Genomic DNA, 12,400 nt, shown 5'->3' with positions numbered 1-12,400 from the left:
ACTGCTGAGGGGAGCAGCGGGCAGGTCAGGAGAGGTCTGCCACACCATGTGGTCACCTCCGGGGCAGGCAGGAATCGAACTTATGTGGAAGCGGCTTTAGATTCTCAATGCTGTGCTTTAACCCGCTGCACCACCAGGAAGGGCCATCTAATGTTATTTTATTGTATATTACATACTGCTTAAAAATGAAATCAGAACATCATTACTTTAATGATATTGACTGATTTTGAGAAATACGCAAGAAATGCATTTAAATGGGCCAAGATCTGATATAGGAGAAAGTATATCCAGTTGTACCTAGGTACTTAAATCTTTATGTAATCCATTCATTTGCCTTTTTCATGAAGCAATCCATGCTTATCCTAGAGATAGTTGCTTCCTTTGCACTGACAGTGGATCTGATTTTGTGATACTTGAAATAATTTGTAGGAGATAGGTTCTTTAAGAAAGGAACATAAAACTATCAACATAAAGTTATGAACAAGATATAGGAAAATGCCCCCGAAACTTGAGTGGCCTTGAAGGTTATGCTTCCTTAGCTGTATGGAAAATTTATTTGACTCCATTTGAAATTCATATAATTGTATATATGTAATAAGCAACCTACTGCCTACTGTTTTTTATTCCTCCTCCTAGCAAAGGAAAATCCCTGGAGGGTCAGTACTATAATAGACATTTTAGCAACTTGCAAAGATGCTTCCATGTAGAGGCTTTATGTATAAAAACCTGTAATTTATTTTCATCTCTAGATTATATAAATCATAAAGAAGACACTCAGATATACCACATTGTGAACTTTATAACAGAAAGACTGCTCACCATAATTAAGTCCCCCTTGTTTTGGGGAGCAATAATTCACATTTTCCTTGGTCACATTTCATCCTACCTTTTAAGACTGGTAAGTTTTGTGTGATCCTGATTCTACCTCAAACTTGACAATGAGAAGTAACTCTCTCATTTAATTTCTGACTAACATATTTCATTCCAGCAGCACCAACAACACACGAGGAGATATTTTTTTGAGGATTTTTAAGGGAAAGCAAAGTTCCCTCCTTCTTCCTTGATAACTACTTGGCAGTTATCTTCCTTTGGGTAGCATATGAAGTCTGGAACTGCTGCAGCCATTTTGCAACTAACAAGGGGGTATGTGCAGCTCCTGGAGGCTTTCCAATGGTGGGTGAATATACAGCTCCCAGTGGGGAGGGCAAAGCAGAGTTGTGGAAAGAACCAGGTCGTTGGTGACATTATCTGATTCATCTGATTCATGGACTATCTTGCTGAAAACTAACCTTTCCTTTAAAATTTTCAGTTATAAGCACTAATATTGATTTACTGTGCAGGCCAATTTGAGCGGGGTTTTCAACTTTTATTCCAAAGCTCTGTCTGATACAACATAGAATTTCACGAAGCTAGTAGAATGTGTGGAGGTATATAGAAAAGGAGAAGAAATTTTCAAAGTTTTAGGATTCCATAATTCAAAAGTTTCTTACACTTTCAAAAGAGTAAGAAATATAAAATTTATCTGGGGTTCTAAGTGTTAGAAATTATTACTTGGATCCCTATCCAAGTTGTTTAAGAACAACTTCTTTTGTTTGTTAGAGAGCATTTAGAACATTCTTGGTATCATTTAAATATGCCACTTCTTTTGAACTTTTGAAGATAAAACAAACTCTCCATTAAAAATTTCATCTGAACTATTGCAAACTACAAATTCTTGTAATTTCACATGCTTCATAGAGGTCATCTCTTTGCTACAATAATATTACATTATTAATAGATTTTCCTTTCAATTACATTATTATACTTCAAATGTCATTTTCCCATTATGTGTAAAATATGATACATTTTCATATATTAAAAGCTTGTTTATTAATGATTTTTATATAGGATAGTCTTGGGTTTCTAGCCCATTTGTAAAATGTTCCTATTAAAAAATTCAATGAACCATGAGAACAATGCAAGAGTAATTTATTAACACATCAAGAGGCTTTAATTTGCTCACATTTTCCTATCATGTTAGTCTGACAGAATATAAAGAACAATTTGCTAAAGCATAGGGCACAGTAGAACTGGAAGAAAAAGCTATCTATCTTTTAAGAGTCCATGGGTTCAAATATTCACAATGTAATAAAGCCCATGCTTGCAAAAGTATAGTTAGCATTCACATGATCTAATTTATTTAGATTCTGTCTGTTTACCTCTCTACTTATTTAACAATATGTAAAATTAGGAACACAAATAATTCACAGAGGGAAAAGTTTTGCCAAAAGGAAAATGGATTAAACAAATCACTTAAAAACTTGAAGAATGCTTACACATTGTAGTTACTCAAGAAACAGTGACATCCTCATCTAATTTATCTCATATTTTTTCTACATGGATAAACTAATAAGCCATAATTACTAGCAAATATTTCACCATATGTCTTCTATAATCCATATAATTATAATGTAAGCCATATTTTCTTTGGTTGGGATAGTGTTTCAAGAACATTTGCATCTGATGCCTTTGTATACTTGAGCATGTACTTTCCAATTGGTACAGTCACTACTATACCTATTGTTATGAATGCTGGCCGCACATGCTTCTGGTAACTATCTGCTCTCACCTCAGTTTGGGAATGAACTCTGTCTAAGGGTCCTATGACTACGTTTGTTTTATTAATTCCTACATAATCTTCCACTTATTATAGTACTTGACAAATAGCAATTATATGATACATATATGTGACTGAATGGCTCAGTGGATGAGGAGAGAAATGAAGCATAGTCTCTAAGCTTCCTTTTAATGAAATTTCGCAGTTGATTCCAAAGAAAAAGTACCTCCTTCCTTGTTCTAAAAATAATCTAAAATAATAATAGTTGATGAGCTTTTCATACTATATTCATGCTACTGTGCAGTAAATTTTTATTTGTATGTATTTTGTTTATTATACAATGGTTATTCAATTATCATTAAATGAAACATATACAGACAAGATACATGACTATTTCTAGTTTCACTTTGAGGAGTTAGTTCAGCTATGTTTAATACCTGATTTAAACTTGTTAAGTCATATCAAAAGTGCATATCATGCAAATATTTCAGTTTGGATATAACAGCATATATTTATTATATTTTAAGATACAATTTAAAATATATGATCCATATCAATGATTTATTACATTATCTTTATATGCATCATATTAGTATAATGCTATATGTTCGACACTAAGATCTTCATGCTTATTAATTTATCAAATCCTCACAATAACCTTCCTTATTCCTATTGGCTCCATGATAGAGATTAAAGAAAAAAAAAAGCTATGTTAAAGAGAAATTATCTTTAAAGTCCCAAAACCAACTAGTGGTATAATAAGGTTTAGAACCCAGGATTCTAGCTCCAGAATTCTTGTTTCAAATCACCACTTATTGCCTTTTATGTAGTTCTCTCTATATAAATATACATGTTATATATATATATATATATATATATGTAGCTCTCCAAGGCTTAGTTTCATAGGCAAGCAGAAAAGCAAGAGAAGGAGCACTGAGTCACAAAACTTCTGTTGGAGTAATTTTAAGTTGGCTACATTGCATGTCTCCCTGACTTGCAGAACTTAAGTTGTGCATGTGCCTGGGTCCTCAACCTTCCCCCAACTAAACCAAACGCATGCTCATTTGCCTTTCAACCTGCTGTGGCATACTTAGCCAATCAAGTGTGATAGAAAAGAGAAAAATTCAGAGAAGGATAACATTTAATAAGGCTAAAGTATATAAGCTTTAGGGCTTTGATCTGACATCTGCTTAGGCTACAAGGAAACTTTTGGAGCGTAGTTCTTAGTTCTTCACTGCATTTCAAGTAGTTTAATATCTCACTTAACGTTCCTTTGTGCCAATGAATGAACTAACCAAAAATTAGCTTTTTTATTCTTATCTCCTACCCCCATTATATATTCTTTTGTCATATTTTTTGGGCTAAATCTTCTCTTTTCTTGTCTTAACAGTCCCTTGATAAATTATTATACTTCTAATTATTTAAGCTCTCCTACAGAGTGTGCATCTATTGGTATAAATGTCACATCTGTTTTATATATATAATTATGTCACATAATTAATAGCCAGTGTAATATGCATCATCAACCAAGAAATGACTTGCTATCACATTTTGTACTAACATCAAATTTTTTACCCTGATCTTTTACACTTAAGACTATCTGAGCAACTTCTCCAAGTATGTACTTCCTCAAATATTCATCCAGTTTTGTAAATGCTAGTACTTATTTCCATGTAGCTTAATTCATAAGGTTAAGAAATGATGAAATTTTACTGCAAGTGAGAACATAACTAGGTTTACTGTTATAAATATTGATTAGATACACAGACACACACATCTACACATCGGTAGAAATGTTTTTTGAATATAGTCTTATTAAAAAAAAAAAAGACTTTTACATATTTAAATTACCTTTGAGAGATCTCTGAAGTTTCCTGGCAGAGTCAAGTCCAATTCTTCTGATTCATAGTTTGTTAATACCCATGGAAACACAGGATATTGATTAAGATCATTATATGTCCGTCCTGGTAAGGAGAAAAAGAAATGAAAATTTGTATACACCAGTTGCTTACAAAATTGTTCCTGTTCTTGTCATAGTTAAGGCAATTATTGAAATGAGAAAAGTAACTTTATTGAATTTTTTTTAATCAAACACACTCAATGGATTTCAAGTGCATGCACTCAGTAATAATTAAGTAAAGGGTAACTAGAATTTATTTTTCATGTATAAACTCTGGGTAGGGACTGCTGGCTGTTAATCACCACCCTTAGGTTCAAACCACATTTCTCAGCCTTTCTCTACAAGCAGCTGTGGCCACGGAATTTAGTTTTACTATTGAAGGTGAGCAGAGGTGACATGTGTCACTTCAGGCTTGGCCCATGGCAACTTGCCACTTGAGTGCCTCCATGCTCAATTTCCATTCTGCTGACTCAGTTGAAGATATTATTTCCTCCTTGGAAGCAGAGCCTTGATAGCCAGGACTTCTAAAAGTGATTACGAAGGAGGTCATCCTGTTGACCTACACACTGGTAGGTTACAAGACAGCACTATTCCATGATGAATGTGCATCTAGAAATTATATGGCCAATATTCAGAATACTATATTGGGTTTTTATCAAGAATCACTGTAGTGAATTTGCAATTTAACAGATGTTATCTGAAGACTGTATGAAGAATTACAGATGCAGCTGTCACATGACTTTTTTAAAAACTCCTTTAAATACATACATTTTCCTTTTGTATTATGCTATTTCACTTTAGTGGAGACCTACTGAACTTTTGGGCATACTTAATTTTTGGAGAGAATGACTTAACCAGTTCAGATAGGATTCTGAAGCATAGTGAGGATGTGGCAAATTTAGGGAGAGCGCAGCACGTTTACTCTCATAAACAGATACTGAAATAATATAGGGGCAGATGAAATTAAAGAGAATTACTATTAGAAAAACAGTGTTTACAGAAACAACTTCATTGAACAAGTTTTTTTTTTTTTTTGTAAAAATGTACTATAAACTGATCATGGATAAGTTTCTAAATTCTATTCAAATTCACACTGGTGGTTTGGACTTCATCTAGTATGCCTAGGTGCACACACCACAGAGTACTAACAGTAACAGAGAGACACATAGGTGACCCCTTTGTTCTTCCATCATAGACTCACAGATGTGTTAGAGCTAATATGTGTTACTTATCTGCTTCTCCACTAGTCTGCAAATTCATATATAATCTCTGTGCAATGGCACATACTCTGCCCCAAAGTGTTTGTTGAAGGAATGAACATATATGTGATAAAAAGGGACAAAATAAGTGAAATATTAAAAGATGAACAGTCAAACAAAGAAGGATAATTGTAGATGAGTTCCTTCTAAGGATGAAAAATATGAAAAATCATAGATGTATATATGAGAGAGAATGGCATTGAGGATGTGCACGTTAAATACCTGCTGCTAAACAGACAGCTCAGTCAGGGAGAGTCCCTGCTTTGAGATTTTAAGTCTACTGCAAAGAATAACATCGATGAGAAAAAACAACTTGGAGCTTAGTCTTTTGTATATCAGAATGCTCTGATAAAAACGTATCATACTAAATACAAAGTACCAAACTCTAAAATTTAAAATTACTAGTAGCTCATATATATGTTGCCCTAGGGCATCTGATTATTGTCAGTATCTTTTTACATGTATATATTCCAAAAGTCTGGATAGGCTTGGTAGAGCTGTTTCTGGGATTCTCACTGCATCCATGGCATACATAGTACCTTGGCATTACTACTTTACTTAAAAACCTGGACATTTTAACAAAGCACAGATCTTCAAGTATATAACCAATTTCATAGGTTAAAGATAATATTATTTACATAACATATATTTGGACAACTTACATAAACTGACCAATAGCCTAAAATTAGATAGCACAGTTGCTTAAAAAAAATTCCTGATGAAGTTTTATAACTTACATAATATGGAAAACAAACAAAACAAAACAAAGGACAATTTTCATTAATTCAGTATTAAACATATTATGCATATACAAGCAGCAAAGAATGGAGATCATATTCGAAGATGTGTTTAATAGAAATCATTTTCTAATAAAGGGAAAAGTACCACGATATCTGGGGGGAAAATACATAGAAAACAAGACATTTTTAAAACGTACACACTGACTAATGCTAATAGTCATAGCTCATGGCAGTTTATCTTCCTGCATTTTCTGTAATTTATTTTAACAATTTTTGGAAGGCTTGAAAATAAATGTTAAGGAAAATCAAGTAATTTCAAAATCACCAAAACATGAAAGAGCATTTAATTCTGAATAATAAAAAATTATAAACAAATTTTCCACATAAAATCCTTGCAACACGGACAGTAAATGTATTTTATTTTTATTTGATATAAAAATACACATTATATTTAAAATTCACATGGGTGATAAAGAATGAGTTGTATTTTGGGGCAATGCATTATTAAACTTTAGCCATTAGTTAACATCATTGTTTTAATTATTTTACTAAACACCTTAGCAAAATAAGAAAAACTGTTAATTAAACTAACCGAAAAAGTGAAGTCATTCCAAAATAATTTCTGTTGGGTTCTGGCAAATTTAGGTACTTATTTACTACTTTTTTCTTTAGGATAATTAAAATTTAGCAAATAACATTGTGCTGTAATTGGCAGGGCTTTTCTTTCCCAGCAGTGGTAAGTACAGATATTTTTTAACTTGCTGTGCTTAGAAGAATTTATCTTAGAAGATGAATATTAAATGTTGCAAGCCTATGACACTTATCTACTCAAACAATAAAAGTGAAGCACTGTAAATGAGATCTCAGAAATACTGGATATGTTTCTTCATTTAAAAAAAACTTTTTAATTAAACCATCCAATTTAATGTTTTTATATGGCACTTTAGTTTTGAAGGTAAAGTGATCTAGAGACAGCTGACAAAGAAATTATAACTGCAATTCCTTGGTGAAAATGTTAATGACAGCAAAATATTGTTTAATTAGATGATTGCAGCATCTGGATTAACACTCTTTAAGAGCGATGTTCCTGTGCTTGTCTGCTTCTTCACACTTTACAGACATTTTGTCATCTCTAGGTCATTAGGAAAGAATTTTTAATGATTTTTTCTAGAAGCAAGCAGTTCAAGTTACATCTAATTAGATGACAATAATAAGCCCAACACATGCAGTAGCTAAATATATACATAATTAACCAGGGAGGGCTTGTACATCACAGAGTAAAAAAGTGGAAAATGCTAAACAGGAGAGAAAGGGTGGAGTTGAGGAAGTTGTACTGAATTCATTAGCCGATCATGAAAAAAAAAAAAAAAACAAATTCAAAAACCCTTTAAAAAAAAATCTCAAACCTTATGGGATCATTTACATGAAACTATGTTAGCAATCACTCTGCTATTATTTTAAATGCAAGGATGCCAGATTTTAACATCTCGTTTATTGTATTATCTAATAAGGTATAAAATGCAAGGCATAGGTTGCATTTTCCAAAACACAATGAACAGGAGTTGGGTCAACTTCTGGGAATTAGAGGTCGAAATCACATTTTCAATCGCACTCTACGCGTGATTAAAATTCTTTAGCATAACCTTCCAAAACTTAATGTTCTTTGAATTAAGAAACAAAACAAAACTGTGTTTCAAAATAGTTGAAAAAAGTCTTAGGACAGACTTTTGTGAGTTTTAAAAATCAGGATTTCAGAGAATAAAGAATGAAATGGAAAAAGTAGAATGTAAACCTGTTATGTGTGGCAGGTTCTCAGTGATATTACACACACAGAAAAAGAAAATATAGAAGTATCACCAAAATGCTAACTGTGATATTCATAATAGGTTTATGAAAGATTTGATCTTTTTTACTTATATTTTTCCATAGCTTCAGTGTTCTATATTATGCATTCATTAAACATAAATAGAAAAGAAAATAAAAGCCATTAAAATATTTTATGGACTTTTAGGTATATTTTAAAAGCTAAATTTCCTGAATATGTGATATGTGACAGTTTTTTTTTTACCATTCAAATATCTTCACAAAACTTACATATATCAAAATGTGTTCATTTACATGTAATTATGTGTATATATATTACATGAGAGTCTTAAAACAGTACACAATATATTATTATTCTAGGGCCCTCTACTAGGACACTGCTTTCTATAGAGTCTTATTTTTTAAAAGCATCTTACGAAGGAGAAAAGCAAAACTGACCAACTATGAGGGAACTCAAGATATGGAGAGCAAAAAATGGGTCATCTCCTTCCCAGATGTTTGCATCCCATGGTAATAAAGGCCTGGCTGCCTTGTCTCCAGGCAAGATTATTCTGAAGGGATATTCTAGCTCTTGTCTCCTACATGATCTGGGATTTGATTTCTTTTTCTGTCCATTTGTACTTTTTTTTTCTCTTCCCAACAGATGCTTATCCTAAGATTACTCTCTAAAATACTAAGCACGAGCAAATTTCTGTCTGTTTCTCTGGATCTGTGACTTGGGTGAACAATAGTACCAGGTTCTACATTAGAGATGAAAACTGCAAGCCAAGATTTAGTGCTGGAATATCAGTATCTACATAAGTCACCGCTAAACAAACTTGAAAAGGTTCTTTTGATGAAATGTAAAAAAAATGATGAAAAATGTTTAAGACCATTAAATGTTTACATATTCAAATATCCAAGTGCCGAAGTCTAACAAGTATTTTGCATCTTGGCTTTAGGGAAATTTCTCTATACAACTATCTCCCAAATCTTCAATGTTGTGGTTCATTATAAATTGGGACTCCTACTTAAAACTTTAGGATGATGGCAAAGGAGAAATGTAAATTTATTATTATGATTACTGCCTGAACTCTTAGATTTATTTTTCTTCCAAAAACAAAATAAATAAATAAAATCAGGATTATATTCAAGGAGAATACCTCAGGAAATTCATATTCTCACCTTTCCCAAATGTCATTCTGTTAGGAGGAAAGGCTGTCCTGAATGAACTCTACAGACAAAAGTTTTACAGGACAACCTTTGGACTCCACCCCTACTTCAGACACTGAAACTACGAATCCCAGCAACACCAAATGGAGGACTGCTAGGACCTGAGGGCAGAGTTAAGCAGCCATTATTTGGTTTTTTGGATATTAAGACCAGTCATGTTGGGCTGAAGGTCTCACTCTCTTGGCCTGGTGGCTGGCAGCTGGTTGTTTGTCTCTTGATCAGGTTCCTGATGCTATTGGGGTTCTAGGTCAGTGGAACTGGTAGGACGCATTAGTTAACTTGTATCTCTATCTTTCTCTTTTCCTTTTTTGCCCTTGCAAATAAACCCATTATTGACCTTTTATGTGGGTCTGCAGTTGAATCCTAAATGCACAGGCTAGGACCTACTGATAGCCAACCCGATTCCCACTGGATTGCCCTATAACAGTTCTACTTCTGTAGAAAGGCTCATTTTGCCTGGATAACCATTTATGTATAGCAAAAATCCTCTGAGTCAATTTAAAGTCTATCTTTTCTAAGAAACTGCCCTTTATTAAACTAGCTCATACTAATCTCTTATAAATCTAAACACTCTGCTTAGATCTTATAGCTTCACTACTTATAGCACTGATTTAGCACTTAAAAGGATCTCTTGGCCCTCCCTGGTGGCGCAGCCGGTTAAAGCACAGCACTGAGAATCTAAAGCCGCTTCCGCATGAGTTCGATTCCCGCCTGCCCCGGAGGTGACCACATGGCGCGGCAGACCTTTCCTGACCCGCCCACTGCTCCTCTCAGCAGTGTACTTCGTCGATCTGCCTATTCTGTTCCCCACTCTGCCTCTGATCGCCCTGAGTCTCTGGCCTGTACCCCAGTTCTGTATGCACAAATAAATAAATCTTTAAAAAAAAAAAAAGATCTCTTATTTTTGTATATTTCATTTACTCATCTAGTTGTTAGTATTCAGAGTCCCTATTCCCTATATTATACAGACACACACATACCACACATTAATCCTATAATAGAAAGGATTTAATGTTTAGTTAAAATTATCATAAAGGAAATATTCACTATATGCTTTCAAAAAATAATAGTCTATACATTATTGTGTCACAAAATAAAAGATTCCCATGATTAAAAAAGAGTAGGATAAATTAAACTCCCCTTCTAATTTGCATGCTCTGGTTCAGAAACCCAAAAACTGTTCCAAACAGAAAAATGTGGTCTTTATCTGCTCAGGTGTGACTTTTAGAAAGGATCTCCATGTCTTTTGTATCAATAGCAATCAGTCTAGAGTTACACAGAGAGGGATATTCTCTGAGAACGACAAGCATTAAGTGGTTGGTGGTACTGCATCATATTGTGGAACACATATCCAACATAAGTTGGAAGACACTTTAAAATAATGAACTATAAACATTTCATTCAGGAGGAGGGGGAGAACCCTGTCTTAAAATACCAGATCTAGTTATTATGAATTCTTCTGACTGGAAATTGGCTTGGGAGTCAGTTACACATAATCCTGTTTTCCAGTTTTATATATAATAGCTCTAAAGCTATTATATATGCTGTATGTCCATTTATGACATACAGTAGGCAATGAGTTTTGAGAGCTCTTTCAAGAATAGATACTGGAAAAGCTAACACAGGAAATATAAAAAAAATACTGCAGATAAATGTGAATGCAGATAAATGTGACATTGTTTTGAAAAACCAGATAAAAATCTTTGTAGTTGAAAATAATGAGCTGCATTAATAAAAAGAAAATCTTGATAGATTGAAATGCTTACTTAGTATATAATGAATCTAAAAATAGGAATTTAATAATATGGGTTTTTGTAATTAAATTATATTAACAAAAACAGGAATGAATTATGAGTAAATTTAGCTAAAGTACTTATCTTGTATGTAGGCATGATTAGAAATGTTTATTCATTTTAAGAATATATTTTAGAGGGTTTTGAAAATTTAACATATTTACAAGATACCTATATTCTATTTTTTTTTGATACCTATATTCTAATCGCTATAAAGTTAGGTAATTTATATGACCAAGATAAAGACGATGAAAAACTAAAGGTCACTAAAAACAATAGTATAAAACATGGTTAATGTAGCCAAACATATATTATTATAACATATATAAACATTTTAAAGTTGATTACTGTTAGGTTAAAAGTCTCAAAAAATTAAAACTCAAAGCTCTACCTATGCCATAGGTAGCATAATGTTAACAGACATGGGGTTCTTCTCTTGTTTTTGGCATTGAACCTTACAGGTTTACTCCTAACTTTTGCTGTTTACTTAAATATGCCAATAAAATTTAGTTTTTTGCATTTCAGATGGTTAAATTCATTCTAACTTTAAATGATACCAATTTACAGTATAACATTTTTTTTTTCTTTGAGGAAGTAAATATAGGTGTTTTTATGATATGTACATCATATATGCTGATATATAAAATGTTATGAAAACATGCATATAACGAAGATGTGTGTGCATTATATAAAATAGATTTAATTTATAAAATAAAAAAGGTCCGTTGTTGTATTTTTACTAACTTTTTTAAGATTTATTTATTTGTGCATACAGAACCGGGGTACAGGCCAGAGGCTCAGGGGCGGTGAGAGGCTTCACCAGAAACAGAGTGGGGAACAGATCATGCAGATCTACGAAGTACACTGCTGAGGGGAGCAGGGTGCGGGTCAGGGGAGGTCTGCCACGCCATGTGGATCTCCTCCAGGGCAAGCGGGGATCGAACTCATGCAGAAGCGGCTTTAGATTCTCAGTGCTGTGCTTTAACCCACCGCGCCACAAGGGAGGGCCGTATTTTTACTATCGTATTAGCAAAGGTATTAACACTGTTCCTATGCATTAAATGTTTTTTTTTTTT

General features: G+C 33.3%; 1 protein-coding gene across 1 annotated transcript in view; it reads right to left on the bottom strand.

Annotated features, from left to right (window-relative positions):
• NBEA (neurobeachin) overlaps positions 1–12,400 on the bottom strand; it is a 512,054-nt gene that overhangs the window by 89,721 nt on the left and 409,933 nt on the right. The window contains exon 46 of the mRNA XM_012723168.1: positions 4,448–4,560. Coding sequence (XP_012578622.1) covers positions 4,448–4,560 — 113 coding nt within the window. The remainder of the gene's footprint in view (positions 1–4,447; positions 4,561–12,400) is intronic.

The sequence above is a fragment of the Condylura cristata genome, unplaced genomic scaffold, assembly GCF_000260355.1.
Source record: "Condylura cristata isolate star-nosed mole 26May11 unplaced genomic scaffold, ConCri1.0 scaffold00010, whole genome shotgun sequence".
Lineage (NCBI taxonomy): Eukaryota > Metazoa > Chordata > Mammalia > Eulipotyphla > Talpidae > Condylura > Condylura cristata.
This window is presented reverse-complemented; position numbering and strand designations above follow the sequence as displayed.